Source organism: Salminus brasiliensis, chromosome 2 (assembly GCF_030463535.1).
Source record: "Salminus brasiliensis chromosome 2, fSalBra1.hap2, whole genome shotgun sequence".
Classification (NCBI taxonomy): domain Eukaryota; kingdom Metazoa; phylum Chordata; class Actinopteri; order Characiformes; family Bryconidae; genus Salminus; species Salminus brasiliensis.
Window position 1 is genome coordinate 48,308,205 of NC_132879.1, and position 27,749 is coordinate 48,335,953.

At 41.2% G+C, this 27,749-nt stretch overlaps 1 protein-coding gene across 2 annotated transcripts; it reads right to left on the reverse strand.

Annotated features, from left to right (window-relative positions):
• Positions 1–28: 28 nt before the first annotated feature.
• On the reverse strand, positions 29–27,749 carry mkln1 (muskelin 1, intracellular mediator containing kelch motifs). 2 transcript variants are annotated; one of them, XM_072673032.1, is made up of 18 exons: positions 27,644–27,749; positions 26,458–26,527; positions 18,800–18,942; positions 18,500–18,588; positions 17,646–17,755; positions 16,376–16,568; positions 14,854–14,931; positions 14,486–14,551; positions 12,178–12,290; positions 10,669–10,881; positions 10,144–10,365; positions 9,224–9,353; positions 5,454–5,601; positions 4,109–4,223; positions 3,823–3,962; positions 3,206–3,308; positions 2,916–2,970; positions 29–2,753 (listed from the first exon to the last, which is right to left on the reverse strand). In XM_072673032.1, the coding sequence occupies exons 1-18, from the start codon at positions 27,721–27,723 to the stop codon at positions 2,632–2,634; spliced, it is 2,190 nt and encodes a 729-aa protein (XP_072529133.1). In that variant the 5' UTR covers positions 27,724–27,749; the 3' UTR covers positions 29–2,631. The 2 variants fall into 2 exon arrangements, with proteins under 2 accessions (XP_072529133.1, XP_072529134.1); XM_072673033.1 differs by lacking the exon at positions 27,644–27,749 and adding an exon at positions 26,752–26,999.

Genomic DNA, 27,749 nt, shown 5'->3' on the forward strand with positions numbered 1-27,749 from the left:
AGCAGAACAAATAGTAGAGATGTTGGACTTTACTTAGAAAACCTGAACAAAATACAATCTTTATTCATTATGTACATTACATACAATGCTTTGTTTTTACTGTTTCATGGGTTCTGCACATTCATATCAGCCACAGTGTAGTGTTCACATTGCCCACTAGCCTCACTGAGGAGGGGGAGGGGTGTTTTTTCCAGGGGAAATGGAAAAAGGGATGGTTTAATTTTATTCCAGATACAGAAACTCCACACCAAAAGAAGCAATTTGGCATAGCAATTAATAAAAAGGTGCTGCCATCGTGTTTTTACGCTTTCACACTGGTTACCTTCCTGGCACAAGTGTCGTAAAGCCTAATAGACAACTATGGAGAGCGTTTCATTTCTCCCAAAAAGAAATGTAGGAAAAAAAAAAAAAAAAAAAAAAAAGCAACTTCAGCAACCAGTTCAAAAATGGAAAGAATTATGAGTATGAGTTTCCAGGCGCGTGCTATACTGCATCGGGTCTGGAAAACTGAGTAACACTGCTAGAATTTGGTTCTAGATAAATAGGGCAATTAATAATTCTTGCACAAAAACCCACTGACATAACTCCTTATTAACTGTAATTAGATGTGGGTGAATTTGCTTATAGATTTGCAATATAGGAGAGCCTTCAAACGTAGTCACTGGTTTTAAACACAAGGACTTAGCATTAACACTATTGACCGATCAATTCAACACAATGTCCCAGAAGGAAAATGCTCCAAAATCATCAGGCCCATAGAAATACTTCATAGTAGATCTTATATACACACACACACACACACACACACACGTCAATATATACACACTACATCATATGGAAGACTACCCCTAAAACATTCTGGCATGTTCAGTAGTGCACACAGATGACCATCAACAGGAACAAAGGTAATGCAGAAGTAGTACCTTGAGTCTCCAAGACTGAACTGACAAGTGCAAGCCTCACAAGTGTAAACACAATCTCACTAATGACAACGGAAGGATATTAATGTGTGGGATGGGTCTCAACAACAATTCTGGTGGTCCCCGGTAAGGCGTTTAAAGTCATTTGGGGTTGGTGCTGGCCAGATTCACATTGCAGGAGTTTTGCATCTGTGCTTAGAGGAGTAAAGCAGACACACCGCAGATGGTATGTGCTTCTGAATTCTACAAGACTGCTTGGATGAGAAAGAACACATATTAAATACTTTAATACAGAAACAAAGTTATCGACATACGCTACCATTCAGAAGTTTGGAATAACATGCCTTGCTTAATAGACGCTGCTATTTTATTCATTAACATCCAACACAGTGAAGACTGCAATATTGCAGACTAGACACCAGAGGGTATGGAGGGCAAGAGGTTTCATTCAATATTTCAACTGTTTTTTGGAGATGAGAAATGAACACATGATAAATAAATGCACTATTTGTTTACGGCCCTCTATGAGACGTTATGAATGTTTTTCAACCATTATTAAACAAGCCACAGCTTTTTCAGCTCCGGAGAATTTCTTCCTCAAGAAAATGAACATCAAAGATATCAGATATGTCAGATATGGAGAGCGATTTGATACCTGTATCTGTAACAAAGTTATTCTTAACCCCTAAACGGTAGTGCATGCCAAGTGCTGCTATGGCACAAATTGGAAATGAAAAACTGCATTACTCGTTTAGCACCACTGAAGTTTCACCACAGTAGCACCGGTTTCATCTGAAGACATTCCAAATCCACCCACAGCAACCAACACAGCTCTACTCTGACCGTTCTCTGAAGTGCACGACTGCTCTTTTATGCCCAAACAGTTTATGATCATGATGATGGTGGCGGTGGACTCCTGAATTGCTCAGCTACAGCTCCACAGCTGTTGCATCACTACTACAAGACCACCTGAAAAGCAGCAGGGTCAGACTGAGAGCATCATTTAGCTCCATTATTAACAAAAAAAAATGAATGAAATGAAATAGGCAGCAAGGGAAAAGAGAAATACATTCACAAACTGATCATTCCAGGCTTAGAGATTCAGAGTGCAAGCCGAAGTCACTGCACTTCACAGCAGTCTCTGCAAAACATTTACATGAGCAACATGCATACACACATAAAGGAAAACACCTGCAGCAGCCAGTGAGACTGTGGAAATCACTCAAGTGCGTGAGCAAGCAGTGTGAAGAGCCATTTCGAACCTTTATCGTAAACACTAAACCAGCTATCCAAAACTGAAACCAAAAGAACAGAACTGAGTTAAACCTGATCGAGGCTGAGGCTGACGCAAAAGAAGGAAGAAGACAGCTTTGGCAGATTTGTGGGTTACATTTCTCGCTTTTTTAACCTTCTCAAACAGGAGGAAAGAAAAACAAAACAAAAAACCCTTTAATGACGATGATTTCAGATTTGGCGTAATACACCCTCCGCATAAGTTATTCATTACACAGTTCATGTTTGCTCAGATTTTCAGATTTCATTGGTTAAATAAGCATCTGTGTTACTTCACAAGCGCTCCCCCAACCCCTGTGTGAAGAGAACACATTCAGTAGCCGTGGCAACTCTGAAGTGGAAGATGTAGAAAAATAACTTGCTATCAGTGGGAGGAGTCTGAGAGGTGTAGAGGTGTGGAGTAGTGTGGGGGTGGGGGCTACAGGGTAATGAGGTCAACGAGGTTACCCTTGGGTGGGGTCATGTTATCAGGGAAGAAGTTAACCAGTGTATCAAAGAGTTGCGTGCGCTGGGCGTACGTCTGATCCACATCTGAAAAGCCTGCAAAATCAGGGACAGAAGAACAAAAAAACTCAAATAAGAACAGGGATCTCAGCTGACCGTCCGACAGTAAATAAACCTGTAACAGTACATGAAGCTGTGTGTAATCATGTAGGTAGGATCATGTGCACAAAACTTTGCTAGCCAGTACAATTGCCTTACCTAGTGGGATGAAATCTGAGCTGGACTTGAAGAGAGCAGAGGGCAGAAGCTGAAACTGTAAGGTAAGTAGCATTAATTATCAGAAGTGGTATTACCACAAATTACTGTCTGCAAAATTAATTTCAGAGCTTCATACTATGGACAGAAAAGATGCACGTGAAAACTAAAACAACCTTCTACCTGAAGGCCTCACCACCCCCCCACCCCTCCAACTAGATTTGACCTCAGAGTATAGTTGAGAGTTGTACAGGGAGATGATGTTGAAATAATGTTGCTCTATTAAACCTCACCTCTTTAATCTCATCAGGGTCAGAGTGGTCCACTGTCAGAGAGAGGTCATTCTGCAGATACTTCAGGGCACTCAAGGGCTCTGTCTGAGCCTTCTCCTCAAACCTGCTCATGAAAAGAATTAAATAAATAAAATAGAAATAATAAAATGTTGAGTGATTTTTACATCCAAGTGTACTGCACTATATATATATATATATATGTGTGTGTATAGAATGTCTAACAAAAAAAAGTCTATACTCCAATTACAATATATACATTTAGCTAGAAGCAAATTTTAAGACAAATACTGAACATGTTGAGTATTTGCTATTCTTTGAGCGCAATAATTAAAGTACACCAGCAGAGGACACTGTTTTATCAGAAATGATACAGACTCATGGAAAAATACAGCTCTAATTGAATCACCTGCTTTAGTGCAGCATCATATGGCAATTACATAACTTTGCAGGAGCACAGAAACAAAGAGAGTCCTTCTCACTGTTGCTTTCACTACCAAACCGGTTAATGTGACTTGTTTCATTGTTAGCCAGGATAATAAATATACACGTCTCTCTTTCTGATTCTATGAAACAAAGCATTACCTAATCATTTTCATTTAAATAAAAGCCAAACACACCTGTATTTGCGGATTAGGTATTTACAGTGTCTGAGAAGGTACTCTTTAGATGGGCGGCACAGCTTCAGAGACCAGAAGTCATCTAGTCGCATCTTTGGAGAGCTTGACTTCCCGGGGTTGCCCCCAAACAGGTAATGCACCTGACACACACAGACACAGACAATTTAATTGCGAAGAACTGAAAACGTAAACATTGACAAATAAAATGTATTTAATCCAAGTACAGTATTACACTACAATACAATTCTACAACCACAATCCCACAATCCTAATAATGCAGTGTTACCTTATGTAGCTCATCATAGACCAGCTGGTGGGCAAAACGAGGGCATGGCTCTTCTTCCTGCAGTGTCTTACTGGGGTTCTCCTTCACAGCCTGATCATTTTTATACACACACGACCTACAGGGATTCAAACACATCCATTAAATCACATGGATTTGGTACTTACTAACACTACAGCTAACTCTACAGAGACTAACTCAAAGGATTGATTGTATGTGACCTTTTTTTTTTTATGTTATCCTTTATTATGTCCTTTTTCTTTTACCCAGTAGGGGTCTGTGTTTTTGTGCAATCATATGTACCACTACTGTAACGAGCAATCATCATTAATATATGACTTCCATGTAACTATATTACAAATGCTTGCTAAGGTGTATCTGACACACATGATGTGACTGACTCCTAGTGACAGCTATTCAGATTTGAACATATTTTTTACACATTTATTTTTTTGCATGCATGTATAACACAAACACAAAATTCGACTCAGCTTAAATACAGGGGCAAATATGCTCCGTCAGACAGCACTTGCAGCAACATTAAACCAGTGAAGCAGAAACAAAGGAAACACTGACAGAATGTTCTTACAGAATTTAACAGGAACAGACTTAAATTAGCTAACAAAGAACAAAGGGGGTTTCCCCTCAAGTACACACACACAGGAACATCTTGTACTCTTCTGATGGGCACAAAGATTGCAAACTTTCTGAAGGGCATTTAGTCTGCAAACTTTGGCCCAAAGGTTCTGTGCTCTGAGAGCGCAGACTATAAATCACATGCAGGAAAGCAAACGCATGATCATAAACGGACTTTGGGGATTAAACACATACTTCAGGTAGTGCTCAAATTCATCATTATACATTGGCCTTTGTAATGCCCTATAGCTACTTATTTGCACAAGAGAGTCAGAAGTTGGCAGAAAACACTGATCAAAAATGGCATTTCCAGTCGAAACAACGCAGCAGAGCGCATACTGTTTGAACTGAAACCTGTGCATGACTGTGATTGGCTCCATTGCCATCTCGTTTGTTCTTAGACCGCCCCTGAAAGCCACTGGCTTTATTTGCCATCTCTCTTGTCCTGAGACCTCTCCCTGACTGTGACTGGTCCTAATCACAGGCTCATTTGCAGAGACCTACCCTCAACTGTGATTGGTTGTAATCAACATCATTGTTCACAGACCTCCCCCGAACACCACTGGCTCTATTTGCCATCTCATTTATTCTGAGACCTCTCCCTGAATGCAACTGGTTCTAATCACAGGCTTAGTAGCCGAGACCTAACCTTCATTGTGATTGGTTCTAATCAACATGTACAACAATGTTTTGAGACCTCCCTCTGACTCACCAGTTGTTGCGGGCGATGTCGTAGATCCAGAAGGAGTTGCGGACATTCTCTTCTCGCTTGTCCTTGTCTTTACTAAGCCCTGACAGAACGTGAATTTCATTCAGTTCTGGGTCGATGGTGGCTCGCTGAGTGAACCCAGTCATCGGTACTAAAACACAAAGCAATAATCATGATTAACAAATCAAAAGTGCTCCGTTATTAAGAACAACATTGGTACCAATTGAGCAAGTACTCATTACATAACCAAATACTCCAGTAGAACACCACCCCATGTCACTGAGATAAGAGCCTCAGCTAAATGCCGTAAATGTAAATGAGAAACCGTGCATGAGATCAATGTCCAATTGTGTCCCCTAGCCATCACTACTTGTTCTCTCATTTAAGTAGAACGACCTGATGCCCGTCACAACAGACAGAACTAAGAGATTCCCGATGCCATCCAACAGCTCAAGGCTGCTACTCAGAATTAAAAAAAAAATAAATGGTTAAACATTTTGAAGAGTACTGCTTCTCTGCAACGCAGGTAATGGCATACAAATGCCTAATGGATAGAATTTTTATCAGTATGCAGCCAAGGAGAGCAAACACGGATGCAGCACCTAATTTACTCAGATTTCTATTTCCTCAGTGCCCTGGAGCGGCAGCAGCAGACACTATTTACATTGTGACGGAGGGAGAAGCTGTCATTTACATATGAGCCGCTAAGCTGCCAGCACAGGAAACTGTACTACAGTAGCAAATAAACTAGACTGAATAACAAAAACCGTATGACACCAGCAAAAAGACAGAACATGCTGGGGGACGTCAGAACGTCACAAAAATGCACTCTGACAGAATTTCAATATTTAACAGAAAGTGTTTAACATACTGCGTGTCGCCCTGCATATTTCAAATCCACAGCCAATTAAAAAAATAACACAGCCGAGGGAGGTTAAAAATAAACAGGGCAGATGAAACAACAGAACACAGGATTAAATAAACAAATAAATAAAAATATATCTTGCAAAGGATCTAGCAAAGGCCAGGGCCTAAAGACTTATCACCTGGTTAATCACAGATGTTCTTTGTCTGCTGCTGAGGTCACAGGCTAACTACTAGTGAGAATAAGGTTGGGTTTTAATGCAAGTGATATTTGCACAGGCCTGAAACAGTATCTGAAACCATACAGTGATAAAGTGTCTTTCCCAATCTAGTAGACCAGATTATGGAGACACACACTGGTCAGAGCCAAGACACCACCACCACCCCCCCCCCCCCCCCCCCCCCAAAAAAAAAAAAAAAAAAAAAACCCAACACACACAACATGAAAGCATGAAAATATTTTTCAGCGCCCAGAGAGGAAGCATGATAAACATTTGAGACTGATTATGCGCACAGTGTTTGGACTTGCTGCCTCTTTGCTGCCAAAATACATTCTGTTCTTTTCTCGTCGTGCTCTTGTTCTTCGCCACTCCCTCTCTTTCACTCACACACTAATAGGGTCCCAGAAAGAACGCAGAGGCAGAGACTTACATTTCAGACTGTTTACGAGGGTAGGAAGTGTGTGACTAGCCTCTGCTTGTGTCATTTTTCATTGTCTACCGTTTCCCTTCTCCACAAAGATGACAATAGCTCAGCCACTACCATCCTCCATAGGCCTCCATCAGTGGAATAACTTTAGCGGTGACGTCGCATCTCGCGCCATCAAACCGCAAGCCTTCAGCTGAGGATGGTTGAGAATGCTTACTTTTGCGGTATTTTGTGAGCCAGAGAGCGTGAGTGTCTGGGTTGTCACGACTAAGAAATCAAATTACTGCGCGTCAGGTTCACGAATTACCACAGTGTAGGCGTACAGGGATTTCTCAGAACTCAGTCACTTCTCTAGAACAAGGCCTAAGTTCTCAGAATCTGATGGGGGAGATGTTTACCCACTATATTCCAACAAACTAAGGACAGATATTCTGACTTCAGCCAGGATCCTGTTCCCAAACTAAGAGCCAGACATGTTTATCGTCATATTCTAATGAAATGGATGCCCTGGATGTGTGGTTTTACCTCATGAAAACCCAAAGTAAACAAGGGCAGAGTGTTCAAGCTAAGCCCCTAGTCATTACTGCAGGCACTAGTTTACCTCAGTTCTGGCAGAAAGCCCAGTAGGAGTGCCCCCTATAGGCAAAAGCAAGGGTCTCTAAAGAGACTCAAACTGCCTGAGTGCAACATAACTTGGACCGCTGCTTTTCACTAAGCTCTGAGATTACATTTCTCAACAGTGGCCACTTTTACACAACCGTAGAAACGAGCAACACAGTCTCTCCTCTTCCCTGGTGTACCTGGTCATTGAACGTAATTATTTTTGTGCTCAGGAACTAAAGCTTCCTTTCCAACAAACAGACGTTTTGCAATAAAAACACTTTCTGCAATGCCGTCGATTTCATGCAAAAGAGCATACTCACACAGGTTTTGGTTTATTGACAGTAAAAGTTTATCAATATAAAATGGATGCTTCTTGATCTCCAGTTTCATGATGTACATTTTGTACTGTTGGCTTCTGTGATAGCCCCATAATCGACTGATCAGGACATTCTGTTCGTTTTAGTTATTTTCCTTTAATCTGAGCCATTCGGTGAGAGATCCTGCTTCTTTGAGCTGTTAGAGAACTTTCCTTTTAGAAAGGCTGCAGTCTTTTCTGGACATCTCCCTCCCTCTCTGTAAGTACTGAAAAGTGGCAGCTTTCTATTTAAAAACCACAATCTTCTCATCCTCCTCATCAACTGTTCGTTAACCATGCAGACAATATCCAGCTAATATCTGCAAACTTTCTGGAAGCGTTAAAACAATTGTAGCTACCAAGTGTATATGAAATGGAGGGGGGGGGGGCTAATAAACTAAACTGCTCTGAATCAGGAGAAACAAGCAGGTTAGCATTAGCTAGGATAATCTACCGAGTGTCAGACAGCACAGTGCAGCTGCTGTTGACCGACACAATACTTGTGTCTGAGAGAGCGATGTGGAATGACCGGTGTTGCGAATAACAGAAAAGTAAAACGAGACTGATAGGTTCAGGCATGTTTGGACTCGTTGCCGGCTATCTAAGCTTAGATAAGTTCATTAGCAGGCTAAACATCATAGCACAGACCATGTTGCACAAACTGAGGCTTCTTTTTTGGTGATCATTGATGAGCCTAGGACACAGAGGTTCTAATAAGTCAAGTCATTTAATCTTCTGGTTTATTAGAGAAACTGTGCTGCCATCTGCTATATTTCTCTCCTATGAACCAACCTCAACCCTTTCTGACAGCTTTCTAGCTCACTTGTTCCTCATAATTGTCTGATGGAAAAAAAAGCGTTGATAAGGGTGACAGCATAATGCTTTAAAATGTTGTACAGTAAGTGGCAAGATCACATTTTTACCATGCCTCTACCACGTGGGTTACAGTACACTGCAGTGACATCATGCATGCCTGACTCCTGTCTCATTTCTGAGAAATGAGCTCATTCTTATGCCCAAGAATCTTTCACTTTCCTTTTAAGGAGTGATCCCAGAGTGAAACCTCCATTTTCCAGGGGGTATCCATAATTTAGCTTTTGTAGATGACAGCATGACTACGACCTTGAAATGTTATGACTAGCAATGATGTCATACCTAAAAGTGGTGCTTTTACAAGAGATCATAGTACACTGAGCTCTCATTAAATAAACATAGGAGGGGCATTAATTCAGAGTTAAGTTGACTCCATTCTCACTATATTGATGCATCTAGATATCCTGAAGAAACAGTATCTTTTTCATACCCATGCCAGAGTCTTTCTTGGTGCCGTCTGAGATGATTTCTACATGGTCACCGTCCACGTCATAACTCAAGAAGTCATTCAGGTATGTTTTGGCCCTTTGGCCTCCAAACACATACAAGCAGCGATTCCTCTGAAAAAGAGACAAGCAACCCAGTGTTAATATTAAGTCCATCATCTATAGTCCATCAATCAACAGACAACTTCATTCAAGCTCTTATATTCAAAGACTAACTAATACTGGGATCAAAAAAGCAGCCTTTTTAAGCACAACAAAGTCCTATATTGTATACACAACTATATAGTTCATCATTGTGTCAAACAGCTTTTAACAGCTGAATACATGCACGTTCAATGACAGGCTATTTAATGAAGTAATGACGTGCTACACAGAGCCAAATTAGTGTTTTAATGCCTGAGGCTAGCTGCCTTTTGTAAGCAACACAGTTAATCGTGTCTAACAGTTTTTTTCCTCACTCTATGAGCATCAGCTAAAAAAACACAACAGCACAGAGCACTGATGTAGAAAAAGAAAATTACAGTTTCTGTTCAACTCGCATGATACAGACTTAACAGAAAAGGTATTTAGTTAAATTTGAAGCCGGTATTTACAAGAAACATACAGCAGTAGAGGCACACGTCTGACTCAAGTGTTGAGGTCTGACATGTGAAGACTCTGCCTATACGCCGCAATTTGGTACAATCTGTATCCCAGCATGAGGGATGACCACAATCAGCATAGGTCCATAGGATATACCTAAGTACAGTACAGGTCACTTGGCTGTGAAAGCAACATTTCCTGCTATTTCTCAAGCCATTTCTCATTTCCACCAAATAGGAAATAATAATTGACCGTAAGCTATGAACCAAACCCAAAAAATCACCAAAATGCTGAGACTGCTGATATGGCTGTGGGGACTGACCGTGTGGAAGAGCATGCAGTGCCCGATACGAGACTGGACATCTTCAGGGCCGGCGTTGCAGGAGTCGTCCCGAAGCAGGCTCCAGGTGCCTGTCTGGCAGTGGTAGGCATACAGGCCACTGAACTGCGGCTCAGACGTCCGTCCATCATCCACACTGCTGCTGCACGCCAGAATGCGCCCACCAAACGTGTAGATCATGTGCTTCTCTGAGTCCATGCACATCTACGTGTGAGAAAATGTTAAAATGAAAAGACTCAAGTTGCAATACAAGGGTAAACATGTACATCTCAATATGTAGTTGATTACTCAAGACTTTAGTTAAAAGCCAGTCAATTGGCATCGTGTAAACACTGCCTACCTTAATCTTCACACACTTTATTCACACACACTATTATTACTCTTCTAAATCTGATTACTATTACTAACTTAAATACATTGTGATCAATTGCTTTAAAACAGCTGCATGAAATGCAGAAAGTGGATGAGGGACAAAAGGTCGGCAGATGGCTACAGAAGGCTGTGTACCTGGTGGTCGAATACAAGTTTGGGGCCACCGTCTGTGGATGTGTCCTCACTGAGCAAGGTCCACGTATTTGCATCAATGTCATAGCGGTAGAAGTCACTCTTCAGGGACTTGCTGTTTCTGACAGCGGAGTCTAGATAGCGTCCCAGTGTGTAGATCTGCCTCCTCTGAGAGTCAATACACATTTTATGACAGGAACGTGCACTGGGACCATTCTGAAACAGACACAGGAAGGAAGTGCAATAACAATCACAGCTCTGCCACTGTATACGCACTTACTTTAACCACCTGCTGCAGACTAAACACACACAGAGAACGCTGGTGAACGCTTGTTTCAATATGTGCAATGGGACTTGATGAGAATGGGGCATGATGTGAATATTTACTTACTGGGTCAGGTTCTACTTTACTCGTTCATAGACACAGCAGGTCAATAGTAAGTATTACTAATAACTAATGCAGTAAATATTACTATAACTAATGCAAAAAAAAAAATTATTTAGAATGAATACTATAATTAGTGTTAGTAATTCTAACTGTCAAATACATCACACCTACATCTTCAAAAATGCAAGGTTTAAGGTTTAACGAAGTTTGAGAACACGCTGTGGTTTTGGTATTTTTAACAATGGGCATACACAGTATTTGTAGCCTGTAGTATGACCTAATGACATTTAGAGCTAAATACATGCACATCACTGCCATAAAGACAAGTGATTCACAAGTGAAAAACACATTAATATAGCTAGAAACTAGCATCCTCTGAAGGAAACACTGAGTGGTTGTGCAGCTTAAGCGGTTCCCACTTCCAGAAGGTCAATAGCACGAAACCAGGTGCCAGGTGGTTGCTAAAATTCACCAACATTTTTTGCTATGGTGTTGCTAAATAGTTTTGCTTTGGTATCCCAAGCGGATGCAAGCAATGTTGCTAAATGGTTACAAGATGGTCACTATGTTGCTGCTAGGAGGTAGCTACAATGTTGCAAGGTTGTTGCTTTGGTGTTGTATAGTGGTTGACAGACAGGATGCTATAAGGCAGTTGCTAGAGTATCCCGAGTGGTTCATAGATAGTAGTAGTTCTCTGATTATGAAGCAGACATGCGATATTCCCTGAAGGCCGTGGAACTTGAACACTTCAAAGTTACTGCACCATTAGTTTCTCCTCCTGCTGCATACTGCAATACACCTCTATCTTCCCCTCCCTGACACCAGCTGAGCGTGGGACTAGTTGGCTCGGTATCACATTACTGTGTAGATGGTTCAGATGATCCTGCTCGACTCACGCCCGCTGCACAACAGAACCTCAGGGGTAAATAAAGCGATTCCAAAAAGCAAGGCGTTTCATTAGCCGAGTCACTATGGAAGCTCCCATCTTCTATTTTTGCAATGCCAGCATTAAAAGGTTTCGCTGTTGTTGCTGTGGCATTATTGAAATTCCCCATGCTTGCTTTTCTTTTCCTCTCAACCAATGGAAATTCCTGATCCATTGCTTTTTCCTTTTGCAGACTCACCTCTTTCTCTGTGTCTCTGGAGATGCAGGCCCACTGGTTCTCTTGCACACTGTAGGCCCAGAAATCTGCCAAGTCCTGCGTGCCATCCCAACCGCCAAACAGATATACTGTCTCTGGGAGAAAGAGAGAGACGGAGCAATAGACAGCAAGGGGGGAAAAAAGGGAGGGAGAGATTGGAGTGAGTGGAATAACAGTTATAGCCCCTGGTCAGTGTACGTGACAAGTTGCTAGGAACCAGATGCTTTGCTTTCAACACTGCTTTCTTCTTCCCCTCTACTGAAAAGCAGGAGACAGCAAATGCTTGATGTACTGTATACACTCAATGTATGACTATAATAACATTGGTTATGTAATCGTCCTTACAGGTGAACACACAGAAAGAAACAGAAATAAAAAGTAAGTAAAAGCACCACGTGTCAGGAATGTTAATTACAACAAGCTAATTATACCAAAGTAACTCTTTTCAAGTAGCAGTTCAGCAGGGCAGTCAACAGTTGAGACGAGTTGAGAGGCCTGGGTTGCCATGACAGCACTGCTATGACGATAAGAACAGAGGGGCTGAAGCTACAGAGTTCAGCTGTAGAGGGGTAACTCAAGGCCATACTGGCTCGAGGGGCTACATGAAGTTGCTGGAACAGATTACTGCCCTAAACTGATGACCAAACATACAAACAACTACCACTAATTCAGTGTCCTAATTAAAGCCCATTCACACAAACTGAAAGGCTGAACAGCATGCTGCCCTGCACTTTCGTCTTTACCGTCTTTAAATAAAAGGGGCAAAAAGGGTTGTTTTAGAGTGCAGCAATAGCGGAACCCCTTTTCCCTGGAGAACCCTTCGATCTATGGTTTATGGTAATGGTTTTAAAGTGTACATACACCCTCAATATATCAAGGTCTCCCATCTTCCCAGTAAATCTGAAAATGCATGTTAGGTAGTCGAGAACGAGTGTACAGAGGTGGGGCTTAGAGAGGCAGACAGGCTGGAAAGCAGCCAATCAGAGCCTTTTCTGCTTCAGACGTGGCCACAATGACCAGTGGGAGTGTTGGCATTGGGAGGTCATTACCCACCTCTATGTAATAGCAGGAAAATCTTCTCTATTTCATCCTCAATTAAGGCAGGGTTACAGACACAGCAGACCTGAATTAAACCTCTAGGGGGCGCACTAGCCAGGTTTGGCAAAGCAACAGTGAAACACAGTGGCATAAAATAGCTTTTGTTGGACAAATGACATGTTTTAACAAAATGTCACAAGGAGAATGTCTGAAAATGGAAAATGTTTGCAGATAAAAGAGTTTACTTGCACTAGATCTATTTTTGTAAATGACTATGAGACCTATTTAGGGCTTCTGTCAGGCTACATTCACACAAGCAGGCAGAAGTGGGCCAAATTAGATTTTTTCGTTGCGACAAAGATCACCACAAAAAAAACCCAAAACAAACACTTTATCTGCCATTTTAGTTCTAATTTGGCACGGAAACCAGATACATATCCAATACGCAGCAATGCGACCAAACAGTCAGACTTTTCAGCAAATTCCAACTCCAAATTCTGTGGCAGGAAAGTGAGGTAACGGACATCAAATACTTGAGGCACAAATCACAACAAAGGATCCGTGTTTGAAGACATTTCTAGAGAAATAGCTGAACGCAACTAGAGAATGGCGCTGCTGCAATGGCAAACGGAAATAAAATGCTTTAAAAGTGAAGTATAAAGAAGTGCAAACCAAGCGTGCAAACTAAAGAAGCGTCAGTGGCCGAACAAGATTGGCAAAGATGAAACCGAAAGTTCACATGAAGTGTGCTCTTTTGCATCAGTGCATCAGTTTAGGAGCATAAACTGTTCAGACGTATGTCGGATATAGATCAAATTAAAAATAAATACATTTCTGCAATGAAATGTTCAGCTGAACAGTGTTCAAGTACTGACGATATAGTATCAAAAAGCATCATGATTGGATAAAATATTGTATTTGCTAACATTACTTATTGTCATCTGATATTGTCAATTGGATGTTGGATACTGTTTGTGCTTTATAAACACTGATCAGCTGCAGATCAGCTGAAACAGTGTAAATAGACAGGTTTAATTAGATGAAGAGCAGCACATGTCAAATAAAAAACACTATTACTTCTAGTACAGGAGATTATCTGAATAGAAGTTTACAAGTATCAGTCACTTCTGATGTTTTTAGTCTGTGATTACATGTATCGCAAAAATATTGTGTATCATGAAAAAAAGTATTTAAATATCATGATATAGTATTTTTACCATATCACCCAGCACTATGCACCAGTATCTCTTACCTGTCTGTACATCTATCACCATCTGATGGCCACCTCTCATGCCAGGTCTGCTGTCATCACCGTCACCTAACCAACATCAGAAGAATCAGAGGAAGAAGAGTATGAAGAGTACAGGGGGGGGGGGGGGGGGGGAGACAAACATTAAACAGGACAGAAACATGAAGAAAGCTAAGCAAAAGGCAGCAAAAGAGGAGGACAATTAAAAGAAAGTGGAGAGAAGAGGAGAATATCAAAACAGCCTTTTATCTTCCAGGCATACAAGACATTTAATACTACAGCCCTGCACTCCCCACAACCTGGGAGACAGCAGTGGCAGACTGCACAAGCAATGTTTCAGGAGTGCTGCTCAGTGGACCCCGAAGCTCTACCTTTGGTGCATTTTGGGATGATCTGACTCCAGCGTGGCTTGTACTCCTGCTGGCTGATGTACTGATTAAATAAGCCATCTGCAAGAAGACAAAAACAAGACAGGGGAGTCAAGAGTGGGTGTTGAGAGCCAGCAAGGCATTTACATGAGCCACAAATGCTTTGTATTTTGATAGTCCTGCATGGTTAAAAGGGTAAACCTGCAAAGAAACGTGACTTGGGTAGAGTTAAAAAAAATATTCCAGGAGCTATGCCCAGACTAGGAACACACCGATCTGGAATTTCCTGACTAACAATCCATATATGAATGAGAACTACAAGCTAATGGTTCTGTGGCCGGGAGTCCTAAAGATCAGACCAGTCTTTCTCTCTGTGGGTGGTTAGGACTACCCATCTCCACTTCACTCAGTGTAATGCCAGTCAGTTGGCTGATGTAACAGAGCTGGCCATTAGCTGGTCATCTCCTCCAAGCATGTTAAGCTGTCCAAGCTGCTCGTGAACAAGTTAGCAGCAGTTTAAAAAGGTACAATGGCTCACATCATGTGACTACCAGAACATGCCAGCTTTCACCCTTCCAGGACTAGAGGCATTGTGTGATGGCCAAATCGTGAGTCCTAGATATTGAATGTTAATTGTAAATGACTCAAATTGAGGTGAAATTTTTGTTTAAATTAAAATTAGAGGAGGGGGGGGAGCAAAAAACAACAAAAAAAGACCAATGATTACATTTACAGCTCCCTTTGAAGTCTATAAACATGCTGGCGCATTAAATGCAATGTTTCCAGATCTTTCTATTAATATATTTGCAGTAATGCAGCGCAGAAACACAGTTCAAACATTTCCCGAATCTGTAGAGTCTGCTCTTTCCATCACATCTCATTCCAGATCATACGTGACTCACATCCAGAGGTATGAGGCTTTGAAGACGGGTCAAGATGCTAGTCTCTGCGTCAGTCTATGGTTTTGTGGGAAACTCACTAATTGACACAAACTCTACTGCCTCTTGCCGTTCATTATTTTATCTATACATTCCGAGCACCAAAACAATTTGTCCACATGAGTAAAAGTAAAAGTAAAAGTGTTAAAGATGAGATATTAAGATCTATAATATGTATATAATCTAAAATATGACTTCCATTTTTTGTAGGTTTAGGATCAGAGAAGCTTTTTTACACAGTTCACACAATATAGTGGCAACCCTTTAATTATGCATTAGGCATTAGGGTCTAACAGATATTAAATTCGTGAAATGTGTTTTCTGTTTGGGTAATGTTTACGTTTCCATTTGGTGTAATCTGATGTGAAGAAAACAGAGCTTTTTGCATGGAATAGCAGTACTCTGGAGGCATGGAGCCACTGACTTTATTAATGCCAACTTTAATCTCATCTGATTCCACAAGATATTTAGAAAAAATGAAGACACCGAGTTTTACAATATCATCAAGCACTACTACCATGAGATGTATTGGTACCTGTGTATACAGAAATCACAAATGCAAAGTCAGGTCATATTAATTGAGTTACCTTTAACGGCTTTGTCAATAAGCTCCTCACAGGCGTCGAAGTCTCCTCGGAGGACCAGGCGCTCATGGAGGTGAGTGAGCATGGGGTGCTCCAGAGCAATGCGTGTTTTCTTTTGCAGGGACTCGAAGGCTTCAGTGTAGTTGTGCTGCCGAAAATGCTTTAGGCACAGGCGAATGGCCTCCTGTTCGCGATACTGTTCAGAGAGCAGTCAAATATCACCTAAACCTCCAAAACAATGCTGTAGGATGCTTGCTTGGGTGAAGAATTCTAGTCCAAAAGATCACACTTCTGCAGATTTCACCTCCACATCTAACACCTCACTTAGCTAACGGAAGGCCTCTGGAAGCAGTAAGCAGACAAGTCAGGTAGGGTGGATGAAGTTCTCAACTAAAGTCTGCTAGAGATCTCTAGGACTAGACTTGGTGACCAATGTCTGTCTGTCTTGTTTTCTACAAACAATTTTTAATGAGAAGTACAGCACCAACCATCATAATTTAGTTTATGATACACCTGTGTGTTCACTATAGAGCATGAGCTTCAAATTGGAAATCTCTCAAATAGACTTTGCTGCAGTTGAGGTGGTACATTTAGATGGTTAAGCAAGAATTTACAAGGAATATAAATACTATTTTGACACTGATTATGGCTTTGTGCCCTGTGTTAGATGTAGGCAGACTACCTATTGTTTTTCCTTTGCCAGAGAGAACAGAAGACAGCTGTGATTTTATGATTTCACAAGCCCCGCTGAGGGGCTGTATTGCAAAAAGGTTCAGGAATGTATCTAAATGGTCATCTTTTGCCTCACTAACAAAGACAGTAGATAAAAACTGAGATATCTGCATCAGAGCAATCAATGTTTTATTTATGCAAATTATATTAATTTAAACTCTATATTTATTTGTCTTAGCTCCAGTGCAGAATCTGTAAGAATCACTGAAGAACTACTATGCAATGTTTAGTAAAGAAGCCGCGGGGGGGCACCAAACACTACACAGGAAGAATAAACCGATAAAATTAAATGAGGGGTGAAATGTCACACTGAGAATCTGGGAATCCTTTCAAAATCATATGGGGAGGGACTTCATTTAGACTGCTGTGCTACAATAAATGACAGGAACAATGACAGGAATTCTGGAATTACTCCATATTTAGTACATAACAGGCGCCAGCTCAACCATCTGCCACTAATCCATCTCATGCGAACATTAGCAGGTAAAGCACCATCTGTTTCTTAGTGAAATGTCAGTATCAATATAGCAAAAGAGCTCACCTTGCTGTACCAGTTAAGGCAGGGCTGAACTACATCTGGGTCTTCTATCCCATGCAGCTCAATGTACCAGATACTGAAGTTAAAACTGGGGCCCCACGACATCAGAGGCACTGAACCCAACAACACAGTAAATTAGAAGACATGTAGGTAATCACCAGCTGGCACTGCAAGACAGCCGTACGTCTTAATCACCTTCTTAAAGGGCGTCACACTGTATTATGTAACACGTTCACTAGGGTTTCTATTAGAATGATGCGTTATGAAGAAAGGTCACTTGAAGGGAAGATTTTTAACATAGTCTGCCTAGATCAGGGGTGGGCAACTCCAGTTATGGAGGGCTGGACTCATGCACCATTTTGGGCTTTTCCTGCCCAAGCACACCTGGATTCAACTCATCTGTTTAGTAAGACTGTTAGAGCAGGGAAATCAACTAACTCTGCTGGACGCCCGACCAGGTTGCCCACCCCTGGTCTAGATGGTCTATGGCAAACTGCTATCTAAAAACATCCCATTAATGCCATTTTGCAACAGGCAAGGGAGCTGAGCGCCTCTCTGAGCCAATTGTTAAAACATTAAAATAGTCACCAGCAACAGAAAAATGTAATTAAGTTGATCAAAGTTTATTAAAACAATAATAAAAAAAGTACACTAGCTTCTTCCACTATGAAATAATAGGCTTTCAGAAGGGGGGGCTGTATTTGCAAATTCTTGTCATGTCTCACTGAACTTTTTAACTAACTGGATCACCCTTCAGCTTACTGTTTTCTCCCCCTTCTTCTTATTCCCCTAACTATGACGACATAAGTGAGTCACCCAGCTGAGCTCACCTTGATGTATCATTCTGGATTACTCACCTATTTTAATGTATCTGCAAGGGAACATCTGCTCATCGATCTTGTGCTTTAACGTGAAGGTCTCCTTGTTGAAGTCGTTCTTAAGACCACTATGGCAAAGAAGGAAAACACCCACGAAAATGACACATGCAGGTAATTAAACAGCTTTACTAACAGTTGTGATGAATAACCTACACAACTCTAAGAACGTAGACACAAAAGCACACAACCTGAGACGTCCCTCAAATGCCCTAGTTCTTCAATGTCTTTGCTCTTTGATATTCACTCTACTTAATCTAGTTGCGAGTCACTTTCACTCACCTGGCCAAGAGTTCGGTCATGTTTTCCTCGCTCATGCCTCCAAACACCTTGAACTTCTTCAAGTTGCACACGTGTGTTTTCTCATATTTCCCATACGTGATGCTTAGTACAATAGCTGGTCTCTCCAGTTTTAAGATCAAGTACTGTGGGAGGTAGAAAATACTTCATATTACCAATCAAAAACACTACACGTCCAAAAATGTGCACACACATACACACGTGTGTAGTTTCTGAGACATACTGTTACTGTACAGAACAGGATGCTGAAGCAGAAAAACATTAGCACCATGTCTAACGCATGGCGAGTGTGAATTCGAGACTTTTACAAGCTCATAGTACTTCAGCACTCAGAATGTAGCTCTTGGTAGCAGCTGTAGAGATCAACGCCTTTCTGCTTCCTGAGGAGGTCTCAGCAAGAGTAATGTTAGGACTGCTTTCTAAGGCCCTGGAGCTGATGAACCAAATTATGGGGATTGAGGATACCCAACAAGCAACTCTGCCACTGACTAAGCTTGACGTATACCACTCTGTGGTCCACTGCTGCTCAGCAACCATGAACTACCCACTTCCACACATTATTTATTTATTTATTAAATAAAAATATTGATAACCACATTTACAGGAATTTCATAGCATTTCATGACCGTATGAACCCTGAAAGGTCCACGATCAACGGATGCTTTTTATTTTTTGTATAGCAAGAGGTAGTTTCTGGTTACTCAGTGTTTAAACTGACTTGAGCAGAGCTAATCTTATGCAAATAATTATGATAAACATGATGTATACACCCAGTCAGAAGGCTGGAGATGTTTGCCTTGTGTTCTGGTTCAGCATGCTGCAGCAGCAAAGGCTCAAATTCGAAAAAAAGACCAATCGACTATAACATTAGCACCACTGAAAGGTGAAGTGAGAAACACTGATTGATCATCTACAGTTGCCTCTGTCGAGGGGTGGATATATTAGGCACTAACAGTCAGTTCTTGAAGGTGATGAAGGTCTTAAAAGCAGAAAAAATAGGCCAAAGAATCTGAGCCACTTTGACAAGAATCAGATTGTGCGGCCTAGACGACTGAATCAGAGCATCTCCAAAAAAAAAAAAAAATCAGGAAGGTCTTGTGGGTTTTCTCTGGTATGCAGTGGTCAGTATCTACCAAAAGTGGTCTAAGAAAGGACAAACAGTAAACTGGTGCCAGGGTCATGGACACCTAATCGCTCACTGATGCGATCCGTGGAGGCCTCATTGCACAACTTACAGGCCGTAAAGGACCTTCTGTTAAAGCCTTTGTGCCAGATAGCTCAGAACTTGCAGCTTTATAGGACACCTTCAGATGTCTTGTGGAGCTCATGCCACAAATGGTCTGATTAACTGTGGCAACATAAATGTGACCAACTCAATATTGGGGTGGTACTAATGTTATGACTGATCAGTGTAACTGCTGTCTCTCTACAATTCTGATTGGGTTGAATTCTAACATTCCTGAAATAACTGTAACCGATTACAATCAATGACGCTCCAAATCTGTCCAAATTTGATCCCGTTTCTGGAAATGTAGTGATAAACACAAAGTTTACTTTACATTCAACAAATATTAAATCAACCCACTATTTGGCCCACCAGTTTTTGCAGAGCACTATGAAATTCAAGTTTTATTTGATTATTTATTTATTTATTTTTAAAGTCACACTTTTACTGTGTGAATGTTCGTTTAAATAATTGCAATGACAAACATCCTCAACTTAAGGCACAATATTTGTTCCCATCAAAATGCCTGCAATCAGAAAGAATATATTTTTTGGGACAAATGGTTTTTTTTTTTTAAAAAAAAAAGCTTGAGAATTCATTTCAGACCTTATCTTTCAACTCCAACTTCTGCATTCTGTCATACTCACGACACATAAAACAAGCAGATCAAGTCAGGGCCGTCCCTTATCAAACGCCACGTTACATAACTACCAGCCTCTGCCCAAATCTACATGCACCATCAAGTTCATGCAAAACAGCAGTTTAATGAATGTGTTTGCTTCCTTAAAATCTTAAAATTTCAAAACGGCTTCCAGCACTTCAGGTGGTGATTTGCAAACCACTCTACAGGAAATATGCAGCCAAGTCACTTGATTTTTAAAAGACTTTTTGCATTTGAATACAGTTCCTCATAACTGCACGTTTCGTAGAGAAATGTACTGTATCAATTACTGCATACTGGATCCACTCATCTGCTCCCACCCTTCTTTTTTATAGAAGTAAAAGTTTGTTCAACCCTGTTCTAGGTTAATTATTATTCTGCTGTAAATTATTTGCTAGAATTGAGCCCTATTCAGACGGGATTAGTTTTTACACAGGGAGGTGGGGTAATGTAATTATTTGTAGCGTGTCACAGTGATATTAATCCAGTCCGAATCCGCCTAGTTAGTCTTTTTAATGGGCTGCGCTTCTGCGGCTGCGATTTCTCAGCCTTTTACCTTCTACAAAATGAGCTGTAAACACAACCCCAGATTATACTAATACTGTGCAAGTCGGCATATTGGTAAATATTCCATCACATCCTGTAGAAAAAAAATATTTAGAGGGTTTTCGGAGGCAGTCGCGCAGGCATTTCATTGTGGCATGCATTTGTGGCAAAGCAAAGGTAAAACCCCTTTAGACATGCACTGCAATTCAGAACTGGACATTAATCAAAGGTGCTGTATGTGTGAAAGCAGTTGTACCGGACATCACCCAGGACTTTATCCTGCCAGAAATGTTCAAGTGAGCCCATGTGCAAATAGAGCAGGTAATTTTCCAGAGAATTCACAGTGGTCGTTGTAATGAGATCATTATGGATGAGTCGGTATCGCCATCTTCAATGTGCTGTAAACAAAACACTGCTATTTCTGCAGTGTACTTTTTGCATCCTGCTATGCTCCCTGCATGCGCTACACAGGCCCCACCCCTCGCCTAAACACACAGAACACGTCCTGTAGCGAGAACACGTATGACACGGAAAACCTCCGGCTGTGCGCTACGTGTGAAAGGGTAACTACTGTGAACAGGACCAGATTCTCCAGACATTTTTCGGAGTTCCCATGTCTTAACCTGTGCAAATCCATCAATAATAAAGATGTCCTGTTATATTATTATACTATCCCACTTCTTGTAAAAACCATCATGACTGAATAGGGCTGCAGTGTAAATAATTGAGCATGTGGAAATACTGTAATATCTCTGTGACAGTTTTTCAAAATATAAACAAATGGCAATGGATTAAACAAAAAGATATGTAATCTGATGACAAATTAAAATGATACTCTGAGTTCAAGATTTCAAGACAGCAACAGTGTTTTGCAAACTGTAAGGATCAAACATCCTTTAAGAATAAAATGGGTAGGTAACATGGAAGGGCCCAAATTGTATGTTTTAACCGCTTTCTTTTTAATACTTCGGTGCAGATCGAGCACACCTGCAGTGCAAAAATGGACCTTGTGACTGCAATAGGTTCTTTCTATCAGTACACAGTTAATGTTTCTTTAATAAAGATGTAGTTATTCACTCAAACTGTATAGCAAACCAACAACCTTTTATCTGTGCACATTTGCAAGGTACACAAGTGTAGTGGCAAAGATTTTCCCAGTCATTAAAACGTCATATGCAGACTGATTCTACTTTGGTTAAAAGGACACGATTCTGAAAACATCATGGACCGTGGCTGCATGACAGCACATTCTTGAACACATACATCCAATCCTGGGGGGTGAAAAATAGTGCTATTCTGTTAGCACACACTCATTCCCCGTGTTTGAGGCCGGGGCCTTTATATATTTAGCCACTGTATCTGCTGCCATTGTTAAAGAACATTGCCCCACAACAAGCCTTCGAGGCCGTGCCACAAATTGTCACTTGATTTTAGATAAGTCCATGCAGAACTGACCATGAGTAGTGTATAGTGTGTCTGCCCATTCTCAGCTCAACCCAAACAGATTTTCCTCCCTCAAATGGGGCAAATGGGGCAATTTCCATGCATAGAGTGCATAAACTGTTTATTTAAGCTTGTGCATGTAGACACACACTACTCAATCTGCACCTGAAACTGCCACAAAAGGCTTATTGCACTGAACCTGTAACATACCAAAACCCGAAGCAATTCTTGACCTCAAATTTAAAACTCAACACCCCACTGACAACATATATATACCCCGCCAAGCTGATACAGACACAGAGGACACTGTAATGCAGCATTCGTGCTGTCTCTTTGAAACCGCTCAACTGAGGTTATCAGGCAGTGAAGGTAGACTGTACAGCGTTATGTTATAGCCTGAGCTCTCACAAAGCCCAACACAATCGATTCTGCAGTCATTTAGAGCAGAGCTGACGAGAATCAATGTGGCATGACCATCCATCCATATCACAGATAACAGACTCAGAACAGGGTGAGAAAAGTGCTTTATAATGTTGATCTTATTGAATCAGTACTACAATTTACAACCTTAGAATCTTGCATCTTCTGCACCAAGAAATATATAGTTTAGCCTAGAGGCTAAAAGACACTTAGCTTCTCTTTCATATCATGATGGTCATGCTTTTTGTGAAGGCATTAAAACTCATCATTTCAAAGAGACCCGCAATAATAACCAATTTGTATTTCATTATCCTTTGATTATGCGTTGGTTTGACTTTTATCTTGGCATTTCCCCGATGGGAAAGGTGCCCCCTGGGTTTACTGCAGTGCTGAAAACAAAGCTATGCTACACTATGCCATACAGCCTTTGTATACCAGGCAATCTGAGCAAAGCTCAGTCCACCATTAAAGGAACAGCAGTGTGTTACAGTGAGATACCTGCTTAGCAAGGTTGAGGTAGGAGTGGTTCAAGAACACCACAGTATTTCAAGCTTGCAGAGAAAACAGGGGTTAAAAGTTGACTGCATGCTAACGTACCCCAGACACTTTCGATTTCCTCTTTGCCTAACCACAAGACTGACAGCGCTGCATGCTGCATGCCAAGGAGACAACAGACCACTTCCTCTTTCCAAATTAAGATCAGGAGTCGGAATATGGCCAGAGAGGTTCTTCTTAAAATGAAAATCATTCCGTGAACATATTGTGGAGCACAGTATTCATGCCCAGACCAGAGACCAAGAGCATACGTCTGAATCCTGTAGTTATATAATTGACTGACGGAACAACAATCCTCACATATCTGGGTGTATATTAATTACAATTATTTTTTATAAGCTCACAGACTGGCATGCTAAATGTAACCATTTACTTCAAACAACGAAAATCCCAAATAACAAAGAACCCCAGCTGAACATGCACATGTTGATGTACTCTAAGGCTTCATCCACACAGCAGTTAAAGTGGCCGAAATCACATTCTCTGACCAAATCCACCAAGCTTAATGGAAAAACGGCACTTTATTTGGCAATGGCCACATCTAAGAAACCAAAGATCTTTGATCTCTTCCTTTTTTATTTAACAATTTATATTTATTGTACTTATTTTCTACTCAATTTGAAATAAAAATACCCAATCCCAGTTCATGCGAACTCCCCCTCTCAGTAGCAATGCCCCCAACAATAGAAGGGTGAAGACAAGACAGAGAGCTAGGCCAACAATCTCGGATTCCGGCTGCTGATGACAAGCAGCATGACCTGGGATTTGAACCAGTGATCGTAGAGGCAGCACTTTTGTCCACTTGACCACAACGTCCTTGGGATCTTCAAACTTCGTTTAAAAGCATTTTATTTTTCTTTGAAACAGTCTCGTCCTCCTGTGGCCACATCTGGCCACCTCCTTAGAAATTTCTTCAAACAGGGAGCGCTTGCAATACATGCCTTCTAATTTCGTTTGAAGAGAGAAGTTCCCAAATAATTATGAGGTATTTTTCAGGTCTTCTGAAGTCAACGGTTTGTTATTTATTTTAAATAGTTTGTCCTGCTTTTGTTGTAGTAACTGTCTTTACTGTCTAGGGAAGGTTTCCTACTAGATTTTGGAGCATTGCTGTGAGAATTTGCATTCAGTGACAAGAGCTTTAATGAGGTCAGGATGTTGGATGATCACCAACCCACCTCATCCCCAACTCATTCCAACCATTATTCCACACAGCTCAAAGCTTATACACCTCTAGCCCACACCTGGCATTAGGCATGATGCCAACAGGGTCATGTTTATCTGCTACAGAGAGTCCTTTTCTATAAACAATAGCACAGGGACTCGACCAGTTGTCCGTGTGCATTATATATACCACCTATATAAACCACAAACATTTGAACATAAAGTGTATCTGAAACTGTTTTGTTTGATTTTGCGCTAGTTGTGGTTTAGTTTAACCCTGTTTGGGTCTCATACTGCCCCCAGCACTACTGAGAAATCAATTCGTTGCTTCACAGTTTAGTGAATTTGCATGATTTGCTGAGAGCTGAGAGCTCCACTTAAAAATCAGAAGTGAAAACCCATGATCGGCTCGGTGTTGACATCCCTAAGGGGAAATTTCAGTGATTTTTAATGTGAAAATTCTGGTGGATTCCAGTGCACTCTGAGTCTAAAACACAGGGATAATTAGTGAGTTCAACAAATACGCACACGACAGTATCACAGAATACAGTGTATTCAGGTGAAAACAAAATATTAGCTGGTTGTTGTGCTTGTCAACCACAGTCGTTTACACAGGTAAACAATTGTCGCTCGCCATCAGAACATCAATTAAAACAGTGGTGGCTCAGCAGCTAGAGCAGTGGGCTACTGATGACAGGGATGTGGGTTTGAGACCCAGTCCCTTGAGCAAAGCATGTGTGCTCTCTATTACTGTGTGTGTTTGCATGTTCACTGCATGGATGGGCTAAAGGTGGAGGCCAACTTCTATCTGTGTCCAACACAAATGGGGAATATGGTTGTCTTATCTGAAGACAAACATCTAAATATGAGAGAATTAAACACAGCTTTCAGTTTATGCTGAGTAACATTCAGATTGGTTCATAAAAAAAATGAATTATTATATTTATGGGTTGCACAAAATGATGAGTGCTGACCTTCCCAAAACTACTTTTTTGCATGCATCAAAAATAAATAGACCTATGAAGCTGTGAGACTTTTAAAGTCGGATACAGATTTCCATCCTTCAGCTGTGTGACAAATAAAACTTCTCCAAATCAGACATACATTTCAAGATCACCAACGACGAATAATAATATTACTACTTATACGCTACAGACGCTGCATGAAAGCACATCAACTACTAAACTCCATCACTCCTATATAACATCTGCTATTTAGAATGTACTCTATTACTGCCAAAGCAGCTTATCCAGTCTCATTTGACAAAGCTTGCTGGTTTGCCTGTGGCTATTTCAGGGAGGTTACCCATCTTAAGAACCCAGTCAAACATAAGGCAGGGTAGCTTACATGTAGATTGATTGTTAACACCCTCGTAATTCAGCGGAAACTTGGGAGAAAAAACATACACAAGACAAAACACGATAGCGGACAGTGGCCATGATAGTGGACATCACCATTTAGTGGAAAACCCCATTTATTTATGTCAGGGAGAAATCCAGCTTGGAACTGGAGCTGTTAAAACAGGCCTGATATTTAGTCCTACCTCAAATGACCTGAATCTATTAGATTTGGCTGTTTATGAAGGGTCACATTTATGAACACAGTGCAGAATGTGGTCCAGATATTTACCTGTGGAGGATAATTGCTTTCAGAGGACCACCTGGAAGACTGGTCACTGGGCTTGTCCACCAAAATGTTCCTGTGCATATGAAAAAGCAAAGCATGAGCAAATCCTGTATTTGGTGACATTTCTTACAGAGGCTTTTCCTACTGCTTCAGTAAATCTTCCAGTCCGGTTCAGCAGCTAACATGGCAATCAAACAGGACAAGACTTCATTTAACTACAACTGGACATCAATACCTGTCCTGGTTTAAGCTATGTGGCCACATTAAGGCCCGGGTTACATAACTTAGTTTACTAACCCGTACATGAGACCAAAATAGTGGTCCAAACGTGGGTCACCGCTTGTGGTGTCACCTTACTCCACTAATAGCAGCAAGCCAGCAACATCCATGAAGCACCAAAAATAAACTCATGACTAATGTCGGGTCTAACTCTGACAGACCTGCTTAAGTCTGCTGCCTAAAGCGTTTATATTTGCCAGAACTTCATAAATAGGCAGCTAGCTAACGCTAACGCTAACGCTAACGCGGCTTAAAAACAGCACAGTGGTGCGCTACACTTAGCTAGCTAGCTAGCTCCATATCGCCAAGCTACTGCTAACGAAGGCGAGCTAGCATTAGCATTAGCTAGCTAGCTAACTAGCTGTCAGTTCACCCTTTCTTCATCGTACACAGCTTCTCAGGTAAATATAGATGGAAAATATAGCTAACTAGTGCTTTCCTAGATTAACCTCTTCTAATATCGCCCACGTTTATGTGCACTTTAACTAACTGTCGTTAGCTAGCTAGCGTTAGCTGGCCAGCTAGCTATAGCTACCTAATGGTGCCTACTCAAACCCTTATTCTGCTAACTTGGCTATTAGCTAGCTAGCCGTGTAGCTCACATGATGGCCAACAATAAAGAAATTAGTGCAGGACAGCAGTCCTAAACAAGCTCAAATAGCTATAGCTAGCTAGCTAGCTCGCTCGCTAACTGGCCAGTCCAGCGTTTCAGAAGCAGTCATTTGATTTAGTGGGCAGTGTAGTTAGCTAGCCAGCTAGCCCTAGCCCACTCCCACAGACCCTCCTATCTATTAGTAGGTGGAGTGCTTGGCCCGTTGTCCAAGTTAGGCCACGACTGCCCTGGTTTGACACCCACATTTCAATGGTGCGAACGACAGAGACACGACCGGGTTTTCGTGGCGTTACTCACTCTGGTAAATATGTCGAGGAGTAAGAACTCCATTTATAAACACTGTAGGAAAGCACCCTGCTCTCGGAAGCCACCGCCATCTTGTTGCACAAATAACAAGTAACGC